This window comes from Ictidomys tridecemlineatus, chromosome 12, assembly GCF_052094955.1.
Source record: "Ictidomys tridecemlineatus isolate mIctTri1 chromosome 12, mIctTri1.hap1, whole genome shotgun sequence".
In the NCBI taxonomy this organism is placed as follows: Eukaryota; Metazoa; Chordata; class Mammalia; order Rodentia; family Sciuridae; genus Ictidomys; species Ictidomys tridecemlineatus.
This window is the reverse complement of record NC_135488.1, coordinates 84037119-84064151: the sequence shown is the minus strand read 5'-3', so window position 1 is coordinate 84064151 and position 27033 is coordinate 84037119. Positions and strand designations below refer to the sequence as shown.

The 27033-nt window shown below is 43.0% G+C and overlaps 1 protein-coding gene across 4 annotated transcripts in view; it reads left to right on the top strand.

Moving 5' to 3' along the window:
- Positions 1 to 19565: 19565 nt before the first annotated feature.
- Positions 19566 to 27033, top strand: part of Ttc7a (tetratricopeptide repeat domain 7A) — a 113857-nt gene continuing 106389 nt past the window's right edge. For 2 of the 4 annotated variants that reach the window (XM_078029250.1, XM_078029248.1), the window contains exon 1: positions 19567 to 20093. In XM_078029250.1, the coding sequence (XP_077885376.1) occupies positions 19907 to 20093 (187 nt within the window). In that variant the 5' untranslated portion in view covers positions 19567 to 19906. Of the gene's footprint in view, positions 20094 to 27033 lie in introns of all 4 variants that reach the window. The other 2 variants (XM_078029251.1, XM_005324494.5) reach the window with 2 other exon arrangements.

Sequence of the window (27033 nt, the reverse complement as noted above, 5' to 3'; positions counted from 1 at the left end):
CAGGATCCTAAAGAGACCTTTTAGTGCCCCTTTTCCTTACTCTGAAGTTTGAGTTAGTTTGATCTAGTTTATTCCAGGTACCCTGTACACACCAGTCATCCATATATCTATCATTCAGCCACCCTTCCATCTACTCATTTATTGATTAATTCAATAACAGGTCTGAGTATCTTCTAAGCACAAGGCACTGTACTAGGAGCTACCAGAGATACAAATAAGACATGACATTTTCCTTTAAGAAGTTCAGTATCTGGAGGAGAGAGGAAAGGGAACTGATGATAGCCAAATTATATTGTTATATTGTGTGCATATGTGAATATGTAACAACAAATCCCATCATTATATACAATTATAATGCACCAATAAAAATGTGAAGGTAAAAAAGAAGAAATTCGGGCTGGGGATGTGGCTCAAGCGGTAGCGTGCTCGCCTGGCATGCGTGCGGCCCGGGTTCGATCCTCAGCACCACATACCAACAAAGATGTTGTGTCCGCCAAAAACTAAAATAAATAAATAAATATTAAAAATTCTCTCTCTTTAAAAAAAAAAAAGAAGAAATTCATTATCTAATAGATGTATAATGTCCTCATTCCATTAAACCGATGCTTCCACTTTTTCTATGGGTATTATTATCCTGTCACTGCTCTTTTGATTCAACAAATGGTCTCTACCAGATCATTGCCATCCTAATAAAAGCTTGTTCTCTAGTTTCTTCCTACCAGTCATTGAAATTGCAGTCTCCATGCAAATCTAGTGGTCTCTTCTTTGATCTTTGTTTTTATTTTTCTTTCTGTTTCAATGCTATTGATCAGGCAGCCATTCCTACTCTGAAAAATTCTCTTTTTTTCTGACACCATACTCTCTTGGTCTTCCTCTTGTCTCACTGGTTATTCTCTCTCAGACTAGAGTTTGCTGGCTTCCCCTGCTCACCATATAAATAAATAAATATACACACACACATAGGGTTCTTTACCTTTCTGTATCTACCCACTCTCCCTATGTAACATCTATTCCTAAGCTTTATATACCATTTAAATATAGGTGACTCCAATATATATTTCTCTAGGGACAAATCCTCCCTGTAAGTGCTAACTCTTTTAAATAACTGCCTACCTGACATCGAAAACTGGTATCTTAGACTTAACATAGTCCCCTCCCCAAATCTGAGTTTTTACCCTTGAACCTGTACCTCTGTCAGTCTCGTCCATTTTAGTAAATGTCACTACTATTCACCCAGTTGTTTAAGATAAAATTCTAGGAGCTCTTCTTGTTTTTTTAAATCCCCTTACCTTTATAATTAATCTTTCAGCAAATTGTCTTCATGCTACCAAAATACATCCTAAGTCCTTTACTTCTTTCAACCTCTACTATCCTACTACTGTTCTATCCAAGGAACTACCTACCATCTGATATAGAACTACTTGAGATAGAACTTCCCAATCTCTCTGCTTCCATTCCTGCCCAAATCTGGTCTGGAAGTGAGGAGCCACCTTTAAGTCACTTAAGGGGGGGTGCTCTATAACTTATAGCTGAACCCATTCCTAATAAGCAAATAATTTGGTACCAGAAATACGGTGCTAAAAAGAGCAACTAAAATGTGAAATTGGCTAATGGGAGGATAAGGTAGCCAATGGCAATACTCTATTCCAAACTGCAAAATCAGTAGTGAAACTGTCAAATGGCTGTCACTTGTTGGACCTTGGATACAGACCATATGCCAACCAAAGTTGTACTCTAGGAGAAATTTCAGGAACTATATAGAACATGAGTGATTGTTGTCTTTTTTTTTTTTTTAGTAGCTTTCAGCAAACTCCTTCAAAAGCATGGGAAATCTACATTAGAAAAATGATTTGAAAGCACTGATTAAAGAAAGTAAAAGACTTGATAAAAGGGTTCTCTTTATCTGCAACCTACAATCCAGATTGTCCAAGAGTCCCACGACTCGCGGCCTTGTTGGTTTGAAATGACCAATTTACTTTGCGTACCCAACCTGAAACCAGAACAAGTGGAGACAGAAGCAGCAGCTGTATCAGGAAATAGGACGAGAGCCACAGGTAGCAAGATGGATTGTAGGTGACATCTTTTTTCTTCAGCTATTATTTTAATTGCTTCAAAACAATGTTTTGCCTATAAAGAAGATTCCAGTGTGAATTTGCCAAATGCCAATGTCTCGGCTTGGCACAGAATCATGAGCCACCACACAGCTTTGTAGGTTCAAACAACAATTCTTTATTCCCGATCTCACACCGCCTCCACACAGGTTCAGGGGCAAATCCCCATCCCCCGCACAATTCACGTCCTAAATACTTTCTCTCCACCAGAACTCTGCAGGAACTCAGGCAGCAGGCATGCCCTACTCCCAGCAGGAATAATCTTCAACCTCCAACTTTTCTAAAACTCCTATTGTCACGCCCTAAACCCAAGGACGGGATAATTCCAGCAGGATACACCCTAATCCTGGATCCACCCTGGTCATTGAGCAGGGTCACCTTTCTCAAACACACAAGCAAGGTCGCAGCAAATTTCCAAGGCAAGTCCATTTAACATGGGGTACGCTGGCAAGGATTACGATGCGTCATTCCTACTTGGTAATGGCTCTCAGCATGAATCAGAACAGGGGTTTCTGACAAGACTGAAAATTTTTATGTTTTAGTATTGCTTTGATTATATGATAATATATTACTTATTTGGAAAAAATAAGTTGGAAATAATAAAAACAACTTAAAAGACTCTAGATAAATTATTTGATTGCAATTCCTCATTCATGGAATTGACCAGACAGTTAACAAATGACTGAGGAAATCCTGTGTCACCAACAGTCTGTTGCTCTTCAACCTATGACAATCCCTGGACCCCAAATTCCCTCTAATAGGCACTGGGATGCAAAAGGTGTGCATTTTGCAAAACTGAAGGACAGAAAAAGAGTGGGGCTTCCAAATGCTCCAACTTTGGATATGGTTTGCTGGCCAGGATATAGCAGGTTTTTGTTGTTGTTGTTCCCTGAATGGAAGTTCTTATTTTTCTTCACATTTTACATTTAAAATGTGTTTCCTTGTAGCTTACACACACCCATATTTTGTTAATGTATAATACTTATAAAGAAAAGTGTATATGTAGAAAAGTATACAACTCAATAAATTTTCAGAATTGAACATGACTATTTAACCAGCACCCAGATCAAGAACTGAAACAATACCCGTATTCTGCCTCACAAACATCATCTCTCCCCCAAAGGTATCTATCATCCTGACACCACAGAGCAATGTCTTTCTCAGGAGAACAGGTTAAGTTTTTTTGGAGGGGTACTGGGGATTGAACTCAGGGGCACTAGACCGCTGAGCCACATCCCCAGCCCTATTTTGTATTTATTTAGAGACAGGGTCTCACTGAGTTGCTTAACACCTCGTTTTTGCTCAGGCTGGCTTTGAACTCACTATCTTCAGCTTCCCAAGCTGCTGGGATTACAGGTGTGGGCCACCGTGCCTGGGCTGGATTCATTAACACAAAAGCTGGTATTATAAAGGTCAGCTCTCATGTTATACTTCTTTCATATGTGCCTGCTTGTCCTCTGCTTTCTGCCATGAGTCAAAGCAATATGAGGCCCTTAGTGATAACAGACTCTTGGACTTTACATAGGCTCCAGGACCAAACCAAAATAAGTCTCTTTCCTTTATAAATTACCATCTGGAGTATTTTGTTATAGTAACAGAAAATGGACTACCAACACCCCAGGAGCTCCCTGTATTCTGCCTCACAAACAAGAAGCCTGCACACCACACAAAGTACTAAGACTCCTAATCGTATATAGGAATTGCTGAGATTTTAGGGTTATCTCCTTTGTGGGTGAGTTAGTACATTTCATGCAAAATGTGTACATATAAAATAAAGATATACCTGAATTTCAGGAACTAAAGAGCTATATAAATCATATGCTGGTCATTATATTGGGTGGTACCCCAGTTTCCATTTTCAAGCCCCTTCTCTCCTTTCCATCTCCAAAAATAAATAGAAGCTGAAAAAATGAAGCCCTCACTATCCCAACTTATTTTGTGTGTGCACCTAAATAGCCATGTGACACAGTTCTAGGCATGAGACATAGGAGAATTTGAGAAATTTTTTGCTTTTCTGATAAAAGGGTTAGTGACTGGTGCAGACTTTTCCCTTCTGAATGGAGATGTAATAACAGTCAACCTCCAACCATGAAGGAAAGTTTAGAGAATTTCATAAAGGTTGTCTCACTGCCATGGAGCTGCCAAGCTAGCAAGAGCAGCTGCTTACCTCTTGTCATGTGGGGAGAACTCCTTCCTATTTGTTTAAGCCACTCTAAAACAGTTACTTGCACTCCAAAGCATTCCTAAGTGATACAGAGGACAAGAAAGATGTGGACTCTAACATGAATTTAACTTATGAATCTGAGGTCATAGGGTGAGAGAGGGGGCTGAGAGAGCAGTTTATGTAGAGAGCCTGCATTGACTTATAATCAGGAAAATAATGTTTCATCCTGACATAAATATTACCAAGTACAACAAGATGTTAAATTTGAAATTTTGATGAAAATGCTGAGATAGGATAGTTACTGAGTTATGAAAGTAAGGTATGAAGCAGACCACAAAAAAGGTAGATTTTTTTCAAAGGAAAGTTTAGAAACCTGAATACCTGTCTCTTCATCTCATCAGGAAATCTCCCACCCAGACAGAGGAAATAAGACACACACACACACTCACACACACACATACACACACACACACACACACACACACACACACACCTGACTGACCATATGGTCTCTGTTGCTAGGCACACACACTAGTCTGGATCTGAGAAAAGTGAGCAGCCTTGGAAGAAAGAAAGAGACCCTGAGCATGAACTACTTGACTTTCCAAGTGCAGGCCAAGTGAGAGACATATCCTGGGGACCAGATAAAGAGGGGGCCAACATGCACCACCTGTGGCCTGATCAAGATGGTGGACTATGAGGACAAGATGATCCAGGGATAGAGGCTGGGTGGTGTGCACTGGCTCCTGCTGGGGAAAGAGGAGTACAATGAAGGAGAGGGAGCTGAGTCAGAGGAGTTCCAAAAGACAGGTGTGTGTGTGTGTGTGTGTTTCAGGACCCTACAAGACCCTCTGTGCATCATCCTGGGGAACTAGAGGTCTTCAGGTGTAGGACCATAAAAACTATTTTAATAGGAATCTTTCTCTCTTCCCTCTCCTCCTTGCCCCATATGTCAACGTTGTAGAAGAAGCAGGAAGATGAGGAGGAAGTAGAAAGAGAAGAGGCTGAACAGAGTCCCACATGGCAACCTTATCTTTGAATGGCGATTTAAATATTGATTAATATATTAGACTGGACCCTTAATTAAGCTTGCATTTGGAACTTAAAGTTTACCTACAGGTGCCCCCCACCAAGTGCAGATGTGCTCGAAAGAATTTTGTATCCATGGCCAGAGAAAGGACCCATCATCCATATTCACACTGAAAGGGATTAAAAATCAATGGCAACCGGGCACAGTGGCACATGCCTGTAATCCTAGCAGTTGGGCTCAGGAGATTGATGCAGGAGGACAGTGAGTTTAAAGCCAGCCTCAGCCATTTAGCAAGGCCCTAAGCAACTTAGTGAGATCCTGTCTCAAAATAAAAAAATAGGGCTGGGGATGTGGCTCAGTGGTTCAATTGAACCTAGCACCCCTGGGTTCAATCCCTGGTATCAAAAAAAAAAAATGTCAATGGAAGATACAACGTGGCTTTTGTGGATACAACTCCCAGGTCCTACGCATACCAGTTATACAAAATTCCTTTCTTAGAAACCATTCTGCCTTGGGCTGGGATGTGGTTCAGTACTAGAGCACCTGGCCGACCATATGCTCATATGCCAGGTCCTGGGTTCAATCCCCAATACTTAAGAAAGAAAACAGAAAGAAACCATTCTGTCAAGTTCCTAGATACTGTACAAAAGTAACACCCAGATGTCATCAAAGAGCCCCTCATTACCTGGAAGTTCAGGTATGATCCTATCAGACCTAGCCAATTCCATAGCCTGGAAGTCTAAGCTTGTCCCATAATTCCTGCTCATTCCCAGTAATTAATCACTCATCCACTCATCAACCAGCTAGGCACAGTGTCACAAGCCTATAATCCCTATGACTCCGGAGGCTGATGCAGGAGGATCACAAGTTCAAGGTCAGCCTTAGCAATTTAGTGAGAGCCTGTTTCAAAATTTAAAAAACGAAAGGGCTAAAGAGGTAGTTCAGTGACAAAGCATCCCTGGGTTCAATCCCCAATACTCTACCCCCCAATCAACATAACATCTCTTAGCATTCTACTCACAGAAGACTCATGCTCACAGAAGACTCATCTCCCACTGAGCATATGTGAGCAAGAAGAGACTTTACTGAAGATTTATCATCTCAGACTGGGGCAATGCTAGATGGCCAGTGTAGCTCCGCAACATTTACTGAGTACCTGCTTTTGCCCAGGTACTGTGTTAAACTCTTTTGTAGGTTCCCAAGCACCTACAGAAAGCAATGGAGATAGAGTAAATGACATCTAAAATCCTCAAGGTTCTTATAGCGTAATTGGGAAGAGAATGTAATATAACAGGTAAATGCTTGTTAAAGACCAGGTTGTGTGGGGGGGTGCTGGGGTTGTGGCTCAGTGGTAGAGAGCTTGCCTAGCACGTAGGAGGCACTGGGTTAGATTCTCAGCACTACATAAAAAAATAAAATAAAATAAAGGTTATTGTGTCCACCGACAACTAAAACAAATATTAAAAAAGAAAAATACCACAGGACATTGAACCTGTGGTGAGGATGAAGGGGTCAAAGAAGACTTCCCCTCTGTGATAAACTAGAGGAGTGCATAGATGAGTTTTCTCCTAAACAATCGTCCAGTTTCAATTTGCCTGGGTTGCACAGAAAACCTCAAGCCCTGATTTTTAGAATAAGGTGATATATGATTGCTAGAGTTCCTAAGCACCTACAAAAAGCAGTGGTTGAAATCCTCACAGAGAAAGATAAAATCATCCTAAGTTTCAAATTTTTTTTTTTTGGGGGGGTACCAGGGACTCGACCACTGAGACACATCACCAGCCCCATTTTGTATTTTATTTAGAGACAGGGTCTCACTGAGTTGCTTAGTGCCTCACTGTTGCTGAGGCTGGCTTTGAACTCTGATCCTCCTGCCTAGATCCGCTGGGATTCTAGGTGTGTGTCACCGAGCCTGGCTTCAAATGAGTTCTAAAATAATTTTTGAAATGCAATGTCCTGTGCAATCAAAGACAACTAGACAAAAGGAAAGGAGAGAGCATGGAAAAAACTAGAAGAAAGAACAATTAATAGATTGCAGCTTGAGAAACAATTATCAGACAGTTTATGAAAACAAATTCTGCTTATTATCTTCAAAAAAAAAAAAGCCAGGTTTGAAAATTTTGACAAGTAGCTAAAAATTATAAAAGGTAACATAGTATATTTAAAAATGGAGTCAAGTTGAAATTTGTGAACTGAAAAATATAATAAGATGTTAAAAACTCAAGGGATGGATTTAACAACAATTTAGGCATATAAAAGGTGAGAATCAGTGAATTTGAAAATATAACCAAAAACCCCTATCTAGAATGAAGTAAAGAGAGACGTAGAAAAGTGAGGGTGAGAGTCACAGAGAATAGAGTGAGAAGGCCCCACTAATGTTGGAGTCTTGCGAGGACAGGAAAGAAGGAATAGACAGTATTTGAAGAGATACTGGCTAAGAATAAGCCCCCAATCAAGAAGAGTGACAAATACTAAGCAAAGTTAATTAAAATAAATCTCTTGGCTGGGATTGTGGCTCAGTGATGGAGCGCTTTCCTCACATGTGTGAGGCCCTGGGTTCGATTCTCAGCACCTCATATAAATAAATGAATAAAATAAAGGTCCATTAACAACTAAAAAAAATATTTTTAAAAAAGAAATCTTTGCTAGGCACATTAAAATAAATCTGTAGAGAATCAAAGAAAAAGAAAACTATTAAAAATGGGAGGGAGAATTTTCAAAGACGTAATAATAGCTGACTTCTTCATAGTAACAATGGAAGTCAGAAAACAGTGTAATATGGCCAAAGTATAAAAGAAAACTGCCGGCTTAAAAAACTATGTCCTGCTAAAATATATTTCAAGAATAAACATGAGTTTTTATTTTGTTTTGTTTGTTTTTGTTTTGTTTGTCTTTTGTTTGTTTTTTTTTGTTTTGTTTTTGTTTTTTTGGTAAAACCCATGGGCTCCATCATTGAGCTTCATTTCCAGAGTTTTTATTTCTTATTTTGAGACAAGGTCTCACAAGATTGCTGAGATTGACCTTGAATTTGTAATCCTCCTGCTCAATCTCTTGAGTAGTTGGGATTATAAGAATAGGCCACCATGCTGGGCCATGAGATATCATTAGATAAACTAAATTTGAGAGATTTGTCTATCAGCAGAAACACTTGATTAATTTTCTGTTTCTGCATAATAAATTACTACAAAGTAAATGGTTTAAGCCAACACTCATTTATTATCTGATGGTTCTATAGATCGGAATTACAGGTAGGGATCAACTAGGTTCTCTGCGCGGTGTATCACAAGTTGAAATCAAGGTGCTAACTGGGGTTGGTGTCTCATCTGAGGCTCAATGTCCCCTTCCAAGATCATGTGGTTGAATGAAGTATCTAAAAAATAGTTAAGGTTTGAAACCAGACAAAGTATATTTTCTGTACAACGCAACTACACTAGGAAAAAAAAAAACCCAACTAAAAACCTCTGAATTTATGATGAAATTAAGAAACACTCTAAATAACACATCAAATAATATATCACAAAGGGAAATTTAACTTTCCTGAGCCAGGCATGGTGACATACATCTATAATACCAGCTACTCAGGAGGCTGAGGCAGGCAGATCACAAGTTTAAGGCCAGGCTTTGAGACCCTGTCTCAAAAGAAAAATTAAAAAGTTTGAGGGCTGGCCATAGTGGTGCATAACCTGTAATCCCAGCGGCTCAGGAGGAGGAGGCAGGAGAATCATGAGTTCAAAGCCAGCCTCAGCAAAAAGCAAGGCGCTAAACAACTCAGTGTATAACCTGTCTCTAAATAAAATACAAAAAATAGGGCTGGGAATGTGGCTCAGGGTAGAATGACCCTGAATTCAATCCCCAGTACCCCCCGCCCCCAAAAAAGTTTGAGGACATAATTCAGTGGTAGCATATTCAAGGCCCTAGATTCAATCCCCAGTACTGTGAAAAAAAAAAAACATTTTGAATTGCATGTTAGCAAAAAATTTATATGTATTAATAATTATGGGATATAACTAGTAAGAAATTTAGAGGCTTAAATAAATATATTTAAAAAATAAAGTCTGAAAATTGGGGCTGTGGATGTGGCTCAAGCGGTAGCATGCTTTCCTGGCATGCATGAGACCTGGGTTTGATCCTCAGCACCACATACAAACAAAGATGTTGTGTCCGCTGAAAACTAAAAATAAATATTAAAATTTCTTCTCTCTCTCTTTTTCTCTCTTAAAAAAAAGAGAAAGTTTGAAAATTAATGAGCTAAGATACAATTTCAAAGAATTAGAAAAAGATATGGGTTATTATTTTATTAGTCACAAAGATTCACTGCCAATTTCTGAGTATTGGAATTAGACTTAGTCATATTTCTTGGTTTGGTTAATGGACTATGCACAGAAGTGCTGGGTCACTAGGCAGAAATTTTAAGAGTCAAAATATATTAAACCATACCATCTCTTTTCCCTCTGTCATAATGAATATCCATGTTCTAGACAATGGCCACTTTATTATGAGTTTGAGCCCTAGAGTGAAGAAAATTTGGAGAACCAGCCAAACTGGGTACCACAGATAGCAAGGGTGAGAAATAAACTATATTGTTGAAAACCCGAGACATGGGGGGATTGTTTGTTACTGCAGCATAACCTATTCTTTCCTGTTACAGAAACACAGAAGAAACTCAAACACAATAAAATAAACAAAATAAAGATATCAGAAGAAATAATGAAATGGAAAATAACATATGCTAGAGAAGATCAACAAAAACAAAATTTGGCCAGGTGCATTGGTGTACACCTGTAATCCCAGTGGCTCGAGAGGCTGAGGCAGAAGGATTACAAGTTCAAAGCCAGCCTCTGCAACTTAACAAGATCCTAAGCAACTCAATAAGACCCTGTCTCTAAATAAAATACAAAAAAAGGGCTGGGGATGTGGCTCAGTGGTTAAGTGCCTCTGGGTTCAATTTCTAGTACCAAAAAAAAAAAAAAAAAAAGAAATGGTTCTTTGGAAAGACCAATAAAATTGATAAATCCCTGGTAAGTTATCATGAAAAATTTAAAGAGAAAAGTAAAATAACATCAGAAATGAAAATTCAGATAGAACTACCAATTCTATAAGCATTAAAAAAATAATAAGAGGATAGTATTAACTTCACATCTAAAATGTGAAAAGCAGATGCAATGGATCTATGCCTAAAAAATATACAACTTACCAAAAAAAAAAAAAAAGACTGACCAAGGAAGAAATAAAAATTTGAAGTTCTATAATTCTTAAAGAAATTTAATAAATATTTTAAAAGTTTAAAATTTTAAAAAATTCCATAAAGGGAAAATAATGCTTACCACATACAAACTCTTCAAAGAATGGAGGGGGTATACTTTCTATTTAAAAAGCTAGCATGAGGGGTTGGGGATGTGGCTCAAGTGGTAGCGTGCTCACCTGGCATGCGTGTGGCCCGGGTTCGATCCTCAGCACCACATACAAACAAAGATGTTGTGTCCACCGAAAAAAGATTATCATTTTAAAAAAAAAAAAGCTAGCATGAATTTGATATCAAAGTCCAATAAGCTGGGGGTAGAGTTCTTGCCTAGCACATAGAAGGCACTGAGTTCAATCCTCAGCACCACATAAAATAAACAAACAAATAAAGGTATTATGTCCATCTATAACTTAAAAAAAAAAAAAGTTTGATCAGTCCGTCCCAGATGAGAAAATTTAGCAATGTCTTATTCATGGACAAAAATTCTAAACAAAATATTGTATGGGTGAATCAAATCAAACAACATATAAAAGAAAAATACAGTGTGACTATTGTAACAAATGGAATAAAGCCTCCAAAGATGTTCATGTCCTAAGTACTAAAATTTTTGAATATTATTTTATATGGAAAAGGAACTTTGAAGAGGTGATGAACTTAAGGACCTTGACATGGGGCAATTATCCTGGATTTTCCCCATGAACCCAGTTACAGAGACCCCAAGAAACAGAAGGAAAGGGATGGTGAGAAGGTCAAGTTCATGTTGTGAAGTGTTGGGAATGATAGGTTATGCTCCAGTAACAAACAATCCCTCCAAATCTCAGGAGTGGGTAGGGATAAAAGACTCCAGATCAGGGCTGGGGATGTGGCTCAAGTGGTATCGCGCTTGCCTGGCATGCGTGCTGCCCAGGTTCGATCCTCAGCACCATGTACACACCATGTACAAACAAAGATGTTGTGTCTGCTGAAAACTAAAAAATAAAATATTAAAAAGTTTTTCCTCTCTCTATTATCTTTTTAAAGAGAGAGAGTCTTTTTTATTTTTTTTAAAAAAAGACTCCAGAGCTCTTATCTCCCAGGCTTGAGAAAACCTACAAAATTCTAGATTCTAAAAGTAACATAACAAATAACTTACTGAGTGCCCCCTCTGCACAAACACAAATAATCCACGATTGTGAAGCTTTTCTGTATAGGGCTTTATCACTCAGTCAAATGATTACACGCAGTTTTCCTGGCACTTGTCAAAGCAAAAGGCTGACCATCCAACCAGACCCTGGTAGAGTTTTAATGTCAACATTTGAAAAGGCTGATTCAGTATTAATAAGTAAAGAAAAACTATGAACCACCAAAGGTAAGAAATACTATAGTCACTAATCATGGTAATCCGTAAGAGTTGGTTTCCAAATGTAAGCATTGCAGACCATGCATCTAGATTGGAAAGGCAGTTTGTCATTCTGTGTTATATCACATGTACTGATGATCTGAGTGGATGAAATGACTGTTGACCCTAGTTACTGTTTGGATTTGAAGCATCCCTGAAAAATTCATGTGTTGGAAACATGATGTCCTATGTAGCAATGTTTAAAGGTGAAATGATTGTATTATGAGAGCTGTAATCTCATCAGTGGATTAATCCATTTGGTGGATTAATATTTGAATGGCCCACTAGGTAGTAACTGTAGGCAGATGGGGTATGGCTGGAGGAAGTAGGTCATTGCTGACCTTGGCCCCTGCCCTAAACCTCTGATCTCCAGCTTCGATGAGTGAGCAGCTTTCCTCTGCCACGCTCTTCTGCCATGATGTTCTGCTCATCTCAAGCCCAGAGCAATGGATCCAGCTAACCATGGACTGAACCTCTGAGACCATGGGCCCCAAATAAAGTTTTCCACCTCTCAGTCGTTCTTGTCAGGTATTTTGATCAGAGTGATGAAAAGTTAATCTAACCCAACCATGAAGAAAGGTGAAAATCACATACAAATTTGGAATTTTTAGGGTGACAGCAAGCCAGGGTATCTATCATGAAAAGCAGAGTAGTGGTCAGAAATCTAGTGTGTGCTGAAAACACAGATTTCTACAGGATCCCAAATGACAAATATGATGGCTCCAAATGACAAGTAGAAAAGAAGAGGCCAGAGTAGAAGGTAGGGAAGACAACTCCTCAGTGTTATTGTTCTTTTTCTGAGTGATTGGGAACATCTGGTGGCCTTCAGCCTAACTACTCACAGCCACCATGACCTCTAGTGTAAGAGTGGTTTGCATCTGGTACAGTGGCTCATGTCTCTAATCTCAGAGACTCAGGAGGCAGAGGCAGGAGGATCACAAGTTCAAGGCCAGCCTCATCAATTTAGGGAGACCGTCAGCAACTTGGTGAGATCCTGTCTCAAAATTAAAAAGTAAAATAAAAGGCCTGGGAGTGTAGCTCAATGGTTAAGTGCCCCTTGGGTTCAATCCCCAGTACCCCTCCTCCCCCCAAAAGTGGTTTGATGCAGGCAAGGAAAATGTTGTAATACTCATACATAAAAAAAAACTAATCTTTAAGTTGCTACACGAGAAGAACAGAAACTGTCTACACCCAAACAGCTTACTGTTGACATTGACATAGTTTTACTATTACAGGAAACTCTTGCCCAGAATGATGAAAGTTGTAAATTTTATTGTTTTCTGTACAAGTTTCAAAATGAAACCATTTAAATGAACTTTGAAAGTTTTCAATAGATAGCATCCAACCATGGCTTATTCTTTGGAAGCCTCCTCTCAAAGCCCTTGCCTTGCCCTGTCCGACAATCCTAAACTATTGTATCATGATTCTTGCTCAATCCTAATCAACCCCCTCTTTGGAAGAGCTGCCTTAAAAGAGTCCCAATACATTGTAAATATCCCAGTTTTGCCTCCCCTTTCTAGAAGCTGCTGACTGTCTCAGCAAACTCAGCTTTGAATTATTATGACAAAGTTGTCTTGATGGTATTTTCAGGGAGCCAACATTCAATTACTGAGGAGCAATTATTGACATCCAATTAAGACCTCCTGGCCACTGCAGCCTGGGTTCCCTGATTCAAAGACAAAGTGCCCCTCTGAGGTCCTTGAGAGCCTCCTGCCTGGGGCTTTTCATGAGAACTTTGCTTAGACTTGTTTGGAGCAGCTCTCCAAACTCTCCTGCTGGGAACTCCAAGTTCATCGAGGTTATAGTTGAAAAGAGACAAACTGCAAAGCTGGGGCCCCTGAGCCATAGGAGGCGCAAGTAATTCTTGCCTCTTCATTCCTAGGCTCTCAAGGGCTTGTCTCAGTATAAGCCACAGGCTGGACTTCTGCTTCTTACATGGGCTATTTGGATATAGATCCAACCCTCCACAGCTTTCTAAGTAGCATCATTCCAGGATCCAATAGTTTTAAGATTGTAGTTTAGAATTATTGTGGCCACTATGAGGAATTTTTAATATGAACAAAATTGTTCATTTGAGAGGTATTTTAGAACAAAGAGGGAACAGAATTCCAAACATCCAAGGGTCTTCATTTTTTTTTTTGAGAATTTTTAATATTTATTTTTCAGTTCTCGGCGGACACAACATCTTTGTTGGTATGTGGTGCTGAGGATCGAACCCAGGTCGCATGCATGTCAGGCGAGCGCGCTACCACTTGAGCCACATCCCCAGCCCCTTCATTTTTTTGTTAGCATGAGAAAGCATCCAAAAGAAATCTGATTCAAAGTTACATCCTTAACAGATCCCTTGGCCAAAGCAAAAAAAAAAAAAAAAAAAAATGTTAACAACTTGCTCAAACCTCTTCCCCCATCCAATATATTTCCATTTCTCTCTGCCCCACCTCTCCCCCTGGCCCATGCCCTTTTCTTTCTGGACTGACAGATACGTCAAAGTTCACTTACCCCTGCCCCCCCCTCCTTTGGATATTTCGGATTGAACCCAGAAGCACTTTACCATTTAGCTAAATCCGCAGACCTCATTTTTTATTTTGAGACAGGATCTCACTAAGTTGCTCAGGCTGGCTTCAAACTTGTGATTGTCCTGCCTCAGCCTCCAAGTCACTGGAATTACAGGCATTGAAGTGGCACCCCCTTTCTCCACAGAAAAGCCCTCTTTACCATAGCTGATTTTAGGACTGTCAGCAAAAGAATCTCTGCGAAAGAGTCCAAGGTAGATAAACTTCCTATTTTCGTGTTGCCCTGTTTACTTGGCCACTGGCCGAGAAGATACCAGCACTCCAGGTTCTGGACACCCCCTAGTTTTTCACAAACATATCCAGTATAGTACTTTGTAGAAATGTGCAAACAAGGCCTCTGGCCTTGAGCTGGGGTTTTACAGAGAAGTCTACATTTTTAAGATAAGTTGCAAATGGGCTCCATGGTAATAGCTGGCAGGAGGAGGAAAGAGAGGGGAGAAGCAGCTCTCCTCTTCTCAGGTGTTGTCCTTGAAGAGTTAACTTGCCCAGAACAGTGAAAGAAAAAGCTGCTTTTATGTGAACTTCTGCAGACTGTGAACTTCTGAGCCCCTCCCCTTACATGCTGGGTATAAAACTCACTGAAACTCAGGGGACTGATTGATTACAGCAAAGGCTGTGCCCTCTGAACCTGGCTGCAGCCAAATTAAACTGTTTCCTGCTGTCTTGGGTGCCTTGCCTCGTTTGTCCCTACAACAGCATGATCCATCATGTCCGGCTTGCTTATCTCTGCTAAATCTCATTCAGAAAAAAATCATCTATGATTGATTTTAAGCCCTAGTTTCATTCTCAGCTGAAAATTATTGTCTAAGACTCTTTGAGGTGTAGATAAGGAAGATTACCACAGAGAATCTGAAATTGTTTTAGGAACCTATATTCCAGAGCAAAAGATATGACAATTGATTCATATGCTAATAGGAGCCTCAGATTCAAAAAGTTCAGTGAAAAAGTCAGAATAGGAAGACCCTCAACAGTGACTGAAAAGATCTTAGAATACATAGGAAATCAAAGGGTTTAGAAAAGTACATGTGTTGGTCAAAGTCTTGAGGAGGTATTCTCAGTCTTCCCTGTGCAAATAGATTGTGCTCTGATTCAGTTTGTCAAGATCACAGTCGGACCCACACTTTGGTAATAGGCAGTTTAGTACCTAGTGACAGTGTTCAGTAGTATTTGATCCTGAAGCAGATGTGCCAGGCTCTCTTCTCTTTTTGTGAATGGCCTTAAGCTAGAAACAGGGGATTTAATACTAGATAGAGTTCTAAATAATAATAGCTAGAGTTCTAAAACCTGGCCAAATATTTTGAAAAGCTCTAGAACTAAGAAACTAAAGAAAAAAATAAGTGAAAAGCAAGTCCCCAGTGAAATCGTGTTCAATTTCCCATTCTACCCACAAACCCACAAGGCGGGGCTGGGGTGTGGCTCAGCAGTAGAGTGCTCGCCTAGCACATTCGAGGCCTTGGGTTTGATCCTCAGCACCACATAAAAATAAATAAATAAAGATATTGTGTCCAACTAAAAAAAAAAAAAAAACCCACAAGGGAATATTTCTCTAGAAATTAAAGGACAACCTTACAAATTTCTGATTGATATGGGTACAATAATATCAATATTATCAATAATATCAACAGTAACAATAATAATAATATCAATAGTAATTCTTTTTCCTTCTCCTGAGTACCAAACTTAAATACTAATCTACGTTTGGGGTCTCAGTGTTTAACAATAAATCTGTGAGGCACTTTCTTTGGTGTCTTTTTAGATCAAACTAATCAATACACTTATTTGACTTCTCTAAGGAAATCAACAATCTACATGGCTGCTGTGCTTTGGAGTTCAGTAAGGACTGAGGTGTAGTCCTACTTTTCTTTTTTTTGGTACTAGGGACTGAACCCAGGGGCACTTAACCACTGAGCCACATCCTCATCCCCCCCCTCCTTTTTTTCTGTTTGTTTTTTAATTTTGAGACAACATTTTTCTAAGTTTATGAGGGCCTCCCTAAGTTGCTAAGGCTGGTTTTGAACTTGCAATCCTCCTGCCTCAGCCTTCCTACTTTCTACAAGTACTCAACCAGGACCCCAAAGGCAGTTAAGTGCCTTATTCTTATTCAACATCTGGATGACTTTTTCTTGTGTCCCACAGGAAAAAGTTCCCACGGTGAACTCCAAGACTAACATCCACCTGCTTACTCTTTTAGCTCAGAGGGGGCCTAAAAATTCCATGGACAAGTTATCAACTTGTCAAAGGAAAAAAAAAATTATCCCATGGAGGTATGTCCCTTACTCTAGACAACCACATGTGCAAAATGTTCCCAGCAATAAAGACAAGTATGAAGATTTCTGGGTCTCACTGGCCACTGTAGGCACTGTGCCCCCAACTTTTCTGAAATTTCCATGCCATTGCTTGATTTAACCGAGACCTTGGTAACCTTATCCCTGAAATGTGAATAGGCTAATCTTGAGCTAAAATTTGCTCTTCAGCACTGTGTTTTTCTGGGCCTACCTACATATTATAAACTTTTCAACCTGTAAATATATTTGAGAGCTCACCAAGCCCTTAACATGAGAATCATCAAGATCAATAGCTTACCATATCCTTTCTCATGGTCCTATGGCAAAAACCTCTCCAACTTGTCTTCTGCTGACTTGATTTTTAGGGTCTGCTTTAAACCAGATGGTGTCTCATGCCGTACAGTGGTTGTTGCTTGCTAAAAATACACATTTCTCAGCAGCTGCACTTGTCTTCTGTGAATTTCATTATGTTCTCGGAGACATTAAAAAAAAAACCTATCATGGCCAAGATCCTTCATCTCTGTTGTAAGCAATAAATTGAGTTTGGTTTCTCACCACACAGCTTTGGTAGCACCTTCAGATCTGGTAGTAGCAATCTTCATCAGAATTTGTCCTAAGCACTCATCTGAGAAGACTTCAGATTATTAAACAATAACAACCATACTTTTTATTTGTACCCACCCCCCACAACTAAGATTGAACCCAGGGAGGTCTACTACTGGGCTACATCCTCAGCCCTTTTTTTAAATATTTATTTTTCAGTTTTAGGTGGACACAATATCTTTATTTTTCATTTATGTGGTACTGAGGATCGAACCCAGTGCCTCACACATGCCAGGTGAGCGCGCTACCACTGAGCCACAACCCCAACCCCAATCCTCAGCTCTTTTTACATCTTATTTGGAGACAGGGTCTTGCTGAATTGCCCAGGCTGGCCTGGAATTTATCATCCTCCTGCCTCAGCCTCTCCAGTAGCTGGGATTATAGGCTAGTGTTCCTGTGCCAGTTTTATTTGCCTTTTTATATTAGCAAATGTTATGGATGCAATCACAGCTGCTGTTTGTCCTTTTCCTAAAATCTCTCACTCCCCTGAAAAATGTTGGTCCCTATAGATCCAGGGTCTTGTCCCTCCTGGAAAAAAAGCTGAGAAGAGGTCAAGTATGTTGAGGAACAGCTTGTTATAAATCTAAAGCAGAAAGGCTGGGTGATGTGGTCAAAGAAACAGGCAGTGATTTCCTCTGTAGTCAGTTCCCTGGTGTTCTGCAATATAGGAAGGGTCTGGCAAAGGAGTGGGGAGAAAAGAGAAGAGGTTTAAAGTTGACTCTCTTTTATCAAACCTGTGATTCATTCCTGCTCCAGGACTGACTCCCAGGAATGCCAGGCCAGGGGCAAATCACAGTGTGTTCTCAGGCTACTCTAATCCAACCTCTCTCCAAGTGAAATTCAGTTCTGGTGACCATCAGGGGCAGCCAAAGGATAACAAAAAAACAGCTTGACAGGAGTAGGCCAAGAGGGGTTTATGAGCTGATTGAGTAAATTGTCTCTAAATTCCAACTGCCAGAGCTGTCCCAATTTTCTTCCATCTATCTCCTGGCTCCTAGGGGTTGAGAGCAGGGCCCAGGATTAGGAAATTCTGCTCCCCAAGCAAGGAATGGAGCTGTACTTGGAACCCTGAGAACAAGGGTTCCTATAGGGTATCTATAGGGGAGCTGGGGCTATAAGTAGGGACAGGAAGACTGTCACCAACTGACAACTCTCTAGAAGCAAAGGGCCCTGTGGTGCTAGATACCAGGAGTCTGGGCTCCCCTTGATAGAACCACCTTCCCACTGTTACAGTTGTCCGGAAACGCGAAGCAGAGAAAGTTTTCTGGTGTTGGAATGTACTCCCAAGAGAGGCGTGGTGAAGATTTCCGAGTGGGGTAGGAAACGGTCACTTTCTAAGTCCTTGGAGGCTGAGCTTAAAAGCTTGCCGTGACTTGTCTTGTGGACACTTCAGAATGGGCCCTACAACATGCGATTTAAGTACAGGTGTTTGGGTTCTTTGGTTCCTGCTGTGGTTACTTGATTGATGTCCTCCATCCCTGCGCTGGACTGTGAGCCCTGGGCGCAAGGTAACCAGTGTTCTTTAGTAATCCTTTGAATTTCCGGGCTCTCCTGGTCGCCGGGCTAAGCCCTGCTAAGGGTTCCACGCAGCTCTGACCACAGTCTTTCGACACCACCATGAAGAATTAAGTAAATATCAGGTTGGAGAAATCCAGGGCAACAGAGATTCAAGGCAGTCTGCTAGTGTAGTGGAGTTCAATCGGAAAAGAGGAACTCCGCAGTTCAGAAAGAAAAAAACTCTCTCGGGGGTCAGAACCGAGCACCACCCGAGCTGCGCGACAGGCCCGCGCGTTCCACAGGGCCCGGCGGGCGTGCGCCAGGCCTGCTCCCGGGGAGGCTCGCTCTCTGGGTTGGGGCAGGCCAACCGGCCTCTCCCAGGATTTGTGACGTGCCGGGGGCAGCAGCGGTGACGGGGCCACCACACAAAGCCAGCACTCTCCCAGACCAAGAGCCCCGACGGGAGGGGGAGGGGGCGGGGAGCGAGGCGCCCCCCGGCGCCCGGGCTCCGCGCAGCATTAAAGTGAGCTCCGACTCCGCGGCGGCGGGGGGCGGGCGCCGGGGAGGCCGGGAGCGCCCGTCGCGCGCCTGGCTGCTGTGGCCGCGCTGGCCGTCCGCGCGCCCGGCTCTCCGGGGCCGCACCACGCCCCCTCGGGGGTGGAGCCTTGGCCAGGGGCGGGTCCGCAGCTGGCGGCGCCCGGGCCCGGGGCGGGGGTTGTGGCAGCAGCTGCAGCATCGGAGGCGAGAGCGGCGCCGGGAGTTGCTGCAGCGGAGGCGGAGGCTCCTCCAGGACGCGTCCGGACCGCGCAGCCGGAGCCCCAGCCCGGAGGCGCCGGGCGGTGCACTCGGTGCTGCTGCTGTCGCTGCTCTCCCGCAGCCACCAGGTCCCCCGCTGCCACCAGGGCCCCGGCTGCCTTCAGAGCCTCCGTCGACCCCGCCGTCGTGTGCGCCCCAGCCGGGACGCCGCCCCCGGCCGGGTCTCCACTTCTCAGCCGCACCTTCCATGACAGCGCCCGCGCGAAGATGGCTGCGAAGGGCGCGCACGGCACCCACCTGAAGGTGGAGAGCGAACTGGAGCGCTGCCGCGCCGAGGGCCACTGGGACCGCATGCCTGAGCTGGTCCGGCAGCTGCAGACGCTGGGCATGCCTGGCGGCAGCGGAACCAACCGACGATCCAGCCCGAGCTCCAGGATCGGCTCTCTGGACACGGGTGAGTGAGGGAAAGGACTGGTTAGAACCAGCAGCACGCGCGCGAAAAGCACCGCCTCCTCCAGGAAGAGCGCCTTGACTGTCCTGGCATGCAGCCTGGCAGTTAGGAAGGTTCTGGTACCCCAGGAGAAAAATCACCTGCATATTAGGTGTTTGGAGAGAAGGGAGATAAACGGCTTTTGCTCTCTGCCCTTTAGGATCGGCGAGTAGTTCTTATCTACAATGAAATGGTGGTAGCTGCGCACATCCTTCCTGTCAGTGCGTGGACAGGACTCTAGTCTCCCCAAACTCTTATCTGGTGAAGGCTGTGTCTGCCCCTCTTTGCCCTCCCCTTTAAACACAGCTCGCTCCACCGCAGACAGGAGTGGAGGCTTATTGAGCACCAGTAGTTTTGTGAAGTGAGGAAGAGGCTGGCGAACCTCAGTTTCCTCATCTGTGGTGAACTCGGACCCTATCCAGCCCAGGCAGTTGGTGGCTTTAGCAGTAGGGCTGGTTTGACTGGGCTGGGCTCTCTTGCTGGGGCGGGAAAGCACCCTGATGGGGTGGCGGGAACACCCCGCCCAGTATCTAACCCTAGATCCTGTTCCCTCTCAGGCCGAGAGCTCTCCCTGAGTCCCCTTCGTGTGTGCAGCCACCTGGGAGCTGTTGATGAAGGAGACAGAGAGTAAAAACAGATATAAAGAGTTTTTAAAGATTGCCCAGCCTGGAGAATTTTCTGTGGAGGAGACAGGATGATAATAATAATGGTTAACATTGATGTGATGCTGTGTGCCAGCCGCTGACCTAAAGACTTTTCAGTCAAATCATTACTTTTCAAGGCAACCCCAGGAGACGTTACTCCTGTTTGCCCCACTTTACAGATGAAGAAACTGAGGCCCAGAGAAGTTAAATAACTCGATCATCCAGCCAGTAAGTTAAGGGAACAAGATTTGAACCCAGGTTCAAAGTACAACCTAATCATTTGCATTATCACCTCTTAAAAATACATAATGCAGAATTCCTACCCTCAAAGAACTTCCAAAGTGGATGGGAATCAAGGAAGTGATGGGTGATTGTGTGTAGGATTGTAGAGCTCAGAGGAGGGTAGACGGTTTTAAGGAAGCAGCAGGACTTGTACTGGCCCCTGTGTTTGGGAAGGGAAGGGTGTGTTTACCCAAGGAGGAAGGATGGGAGGGTCCTGAGGAGCTTAGTGACAATCTGTTTGAGGCTTTGAAGTTGGTTTAAACCTACTTACGCATGAAACTGAGGGCTGGTGGGCAGAGCTGCAGATGTGCTTTGGGAGAAGCTGGTAAGCTCCCCCCTCCAGGGCAGAGTGGATAAGTTACAGGGGCCTCTGTCCCCTCTGTGGGGGGGGGAAGATGAGAATGGGACCTTGACTCCTGGGTGAGGTGTGTGAATCTGAGTGAGGGTGGCACCCCAGAGAAATGTGTAAGGTCCAAGACAGGAACTGGGGCCTCCTTGCATTCACATGGGCCAGTATTTCTAAGCTGTTCCTTAGAGGTCTCAATGAGGTTGCATATTTCATTAATTGGTGTCCCACAAGAAAAGGGTTTAGGGAGCCAACAAGCTGAGAAATTGGAAGAAAATAATTCAATGATGGGGCTGGGATTGTGGCTCAGCCGTAGAGCGTTCGCCTAACACGGGCGGGACCTGGGTTCGATCCTCAGCACCACATAAAAATAAAGACATTGTGTTGTGTCCATCTACACCTAAAAAATAAATATTAAAAAAAAAAAGAATTCAATGATGTTAAACAGACAAAAAAAAAACCAAACAAAAACCCAGCAACAACTGCAGAACCTTAATGTGTCCACCTGCATGTGATGTGAAAGACAAGGCTAGAGGATAAACACATTTCTCAATCTTCGGTTGACCATATTCTATGGATCATCATTGGGAAACACTGGTACAACATAAGCAGTAGATAATATGGTATAAAGAGCTGTCTCTATTTTTAAAATTCTTGTAAACCACTGGGCATGGTGGCGCATACCTGTACTCCTAGTGCTCCGGAGGCTGAGACGGGAGGTTTGCAATTTGCAAAGCCAGCTTAAGCAATTTAGTGAGAGTCTGTCTCAAAATAAATAAAAAGGGCCGGGATGTGGCTCAATGGTTAATCACCTCAGGGTTCAATCCTTGCTACCAAAACAAAACAAAATTCTTGGAAACAGCCCTATGAGGGGGGCTAAGATTTGTCTCTGTCTTAGATGTAGGAACAACAAGGCCCAGAGAGGTCACAGCGTGTCTATGTGGTGAAGACGGTGCCCACACCTGAGTTTCTGCCAGCAGACGAACCTGGGCTGGTGTCACTGTGAGAACGGACCAGTTTAAGGAGGGACACGGAGAGGCAGTGGGGTTTCTCCTCCCAACTTCTGGGTTTGGTTCTGAGTGACTTTTCTCGCACTGTTCAACCCAGATGCACAATCCCCAGCACACGTGCACGCACATACACATGTGCACACATGCAGGTCCACATACACGTGAATGTGAGGAATGAAAACAAATAACTCCCAAAGCCCACGCACAGCGCATTTTTAGGTTGATGGGTATTTGCTTCTCTCTCTTAGGGTTTCTTGGCCGCTCAAGATAATGTGAGCCTATTCTTTTTATTTTTTGGGGGGGGGGGTGTTGGCACTGTCCAGAAGGGAGATTCTTAAAGTCCTTCCTGACCTGTTGGACTCTGTCAGTGGCCTGAAGCTTCAACAGAGTGGGAGGGGCAGAAGGCCCAGAGGGGGAGAGCTGACTCCCATGGAGCCCAGGTCCTGTTAGAGGTTTCTACAGAAACTAAAAGTAGCTTCCAGAACATAGATCCCACTCCAGGGAAGAGGAGAGAATGGAGCCTGGGGGGCCCTGTCGATTGGTATAAAAAATATGAGGAGACACTGAAACAGAACAGTGTCATCCTTTTCCTATCTGAGGAGCAGCTCCTCACCACCCCCCTGGGAGAGGGGAGTTACTACTCTTTTGCAGTGTCTTCAAACTCACATCCCATTTAGATTTGGTTTGATTGGGGCAGGAGAACCCCCAAAATGTGGCCGGTGGTTCTGGGGTTTGTTCACATAAAAACAAAGAGCCCATCTAAGTGGTTTTTTTTTTAACTTTATTATTATAAACAGTTGCCAAAACATTTTAAAGAAGACTGAACCCCACGCATCATCAGCCAGCTTTAGTGATCACGAACTCAGACACAATCTTGTTTGAGCAAAACCTCAGCCCATCTTTCTCCCACACGTCAATATTTCAGTATGTATTTATTAAATAAGAACTCTTTTTAAAAAATCCACCGTGCCATTGCTACCTTTCCAAAAACTCTAGCAATGACATTTCCCAATCTGTTAGGATCCAAGGAAGGCCACACATTGTGTGTGGCTGTTGGATTGTCCCATCCTCACAGCATTTTACAAGAAAATTTGGAACATACAGCAAAGGTCAAAATTTTACAGGGAACACTTGCAACCGCCCCCCACCCCCTGGATTCTGTCATTCACCTTTCACAGCTTGCTTTGTCGTGTCTGCTCCTCTTGTTACCTCATCTGTAGTCACCCCATATTTTTGTTTCGTTTTTTAGCTGGATGATTTCTTTCTCTCCTCCTCCTCCTCTTCCTCCTCCTCCTTCTTCTTAAACTGGAGATTGTTCTGAACATTTCTGCAGTTGAAGTTGGGAGAGGTGTTGGGGGCAGGTGGCCTCTCTTGAGTTTCTGCCTTTTCCTCCCCTGGTTGTGGTTGGAAGGCCCCAGCCCTGTGTGGGGAGCAGCTGCCGAAACCACCATGCTCTGTTTAACTGAAGGGGAAGGGCCTGATCTGAACCCTCCTTCCTGGATGGACTCACATTTCCTAATAACAGATTGGCAGGCTTTGTGGGGGAGACAGTGTGTTTTAAATGAGGTCTGAGCAGGAGACAGGTGGTCTCCAAGTTGGTCCTATGACCTGGCACCCTGAGAGAGGCTGCAAGGGGCTGGGACTGAGAGGACTTAAGGAGAGTAGCTGCCAGAAGCTTCAAAAGGAGAGTAAGGAAATGGGTGGCCATGAAGTCAGACCCCCTCTAGGCTTCTGCTGGAGCCCTTGACCTACACCCAGCAGGGAGTAGGTCTCAGACTGAAAGGATGTTCCAAAGCAATTCCCTTAGCTTTGGGGAGACAAGGATTCCTTTATCCAGCTGGATTCTTATTTTAACAACGGAAATTTAGAATGTTTAATTCCAAAATATCTTTTTGTTCCACCGAGGGGCAAATGCAATGGAAAGAAGAGGGGAAAGGGATCGAGGGGTGGGGCCGGGAGAAGGAGAAAGGAGCAAGGGGACAAAAGTGAATTTCTGATACCCACTGAGAGTCTGCTAAACAAAAAACAAGACTGAGTGGGGAGATTGCAGAGAGGGCACAGACTCCCGGAGAAGGACCTGAAGTGTTCATAAACAAATATTCCGACACTCACAGGTGCATGAAAGTGAGAACAATTCTTCTCCCTGCCCTAGAATTTACTATTAGTTTTTAACCAACTCTTTGCAGCTTGGAGACTGTTATTTATTTTTAAATTACCAGAAGCTCTGCTCTGGTTGGGATGCAGGACAGATGATATTTTGCTTGTATTATATTATTATCGATAGTGACCCTAAGGATATTGTTATCTTTATCATCATCTACAAAGTGGAAATAATATCTACCTCTTAGGGTTGTACAGGTTAAATAAAACTATAATAAAGTGCCTGGCACTTAGTAAGCCTTCATCAAATATTAGTTCCTCTTTTGCAGTAAAAGACACTCTTATGGTTTAGAGCAGTGCTTCTCAAATGGTTTGTGGTGAGCGATTAATATTGTTTAAATCTCCAATCTGCTGTGCTCTGATACTTTTCATAAAATACAATATAAATAAAAATACAAGAAGAAAAACACATAAAGTTTTTTTTAGCATTAGATTTAACAAACTCAAAATGACTCTGTCAGATTTCCACACATGCACTCTATGTTTTGCACCTGTCTGATGCCACCGGGGTTGTATTACTAGCAATAAGCCTGTACCAGCCCAGGGCCTTACTGGGCAGCACCGGTTCAGAAGGCACTCCCCATTATTTTGGGAAAAGGGGTGTGCTGGGAGGGGAGCAGGTTTCTTTTGACTTGAAAGCACTGAGCTAAGGGGCTCTGGGAGTGCTGGGTCTGGCAGGTGAGTGGCGGGCAGGGTGGCCTGGTTGCTGAGCCAGTGCAGAGGCTCCTCCTGGCAGAGGGGTGTGGACACGCCCAGGGGTGGAGCCTGGGGAGGAGCGCATTTCTCTCCAGTTTTGCCAAAGTGAAGCCTATTGGATGGGTGAACCACTTGCCCAGAGGCCCTCAGCTCAGGATGCCACTGGAGACTGGCACTTGCCACACACTGATGGGTAGCCCGCCCTCCTCCTGGCTGAGATTTGGGAATGAAGATTAGCTTTTAGTCCTGGGTTGACTGAAAATTTACTTTTGACTGTGTAATATTTTCATATGCTACAACATGCCCAAAGTACCAGCAAGCGAAGAACAGAAAAACTTCGCCGCGTCTTTGCACCCTGTCGGTCAGCCAGCAAGGTTTTCAGTGTGTGTGTGTGTGTGCGTGTGTGTGTGTGTGTGTGTGTGTGTGGTGTGTGTGCGTGCGCCCTGTCACCAATTTGTATGCGTAAACACATAGTAGCATACGACAGGCACTCCTGTACACTGTTTTCTTACCAGTTTATCTTGCAGTTCATTCCGTAACAGCATACAGAGCATCCTCGTATCTTTGGCTGTATGGTGTCCCTTGTGGACATAATCATACTTTAGCCTCCTGTTTGGACATAAAAGCTGTCTCTACTTTTCTGCTAGTATAAGTAATGCTCAGGAATTATCTTATGCATAGTTCATTTTATACGTGTGCAAGGGTGTCTCTAAGAGTGGAATTGCTGGTGCAATGGGGTTATACAAAAATGATTTTGATATACATTACCAAAATGGTTCTTTATTAGAGGTTCCACCAACCTGGGCCCCCTCCTGTGGATGACTGTTTTACCCAAATACCTTTTTGACCATTTCCTCAAATAGTAATTTTTTTAAAAAATCATGAGGTAAGTAGCAAAGGATCCAGTAGCAGGTGTTCCCAGAGCAAAAGCCTCCCAGGATTTTGGGTCTGAGACTGCTCTCTACAAGGAGTTGTCCCTTAGGAAGTGAGACTCCTCTCTAGAGCCTGTAATTGTGGACTTCTGGCTTTGAGACTGAGCAAACAACAGGAGTGACCCTGAGAGTGAGGAGGGAGTGGGTCCCCTGGGTAGGTCCAAAGACAGCATCATGGCAACAGAAAGAGGACTCCAAAAAGATGGGACTGAGAGCCTGCATTCCTAAAGACATTTGTTGGGTTGGCACTTAACTCCCAGAACCTGATGGCTTCTTCTCTGGGAAGTTGAGAGAATGTGATTGACAAGATTTATTAGGCACTGACATTGAGTGGCAGGTCTAGTCCTATCTCTGGGAGAGGGACACTGAGCATAGCTACTTTAGGTTGCAGTGAAACTCAAACTCTACACAGAGTGAATGTATATATATACCTGGCTTTCATGCCCAAGTCATCTCTGCTGCAGGTAGTGGGAATATGGTGGTCACAAGACTGGAGTTTCCAGTGTGGTAGGGAGAGACAGCAAATTCAACCAAGCGGTCAGGTATGCAAATGAGCTACCCTGTGAGTGACAACTCCTGAAAATGCAAGTATTAAGCATAAGGATTTGCCTTGCTACACAAGTAAATGTGCTTCCCTCTTGAACTCTGCCTTGACTGCTAGGTTATCCCTAGGCCACATTAAAATACCTTAAAAATGGAGAAAACCAATTATGTTTACACAGAAATTAGAAGCATGTGAAAATGAGTTATTAAACCACCTCACATACTTTTCTTCAGTCCTTTGAGATGATTCCTACTTGATTTAAGAACTTAGTACCACATCAGGGCGTGATT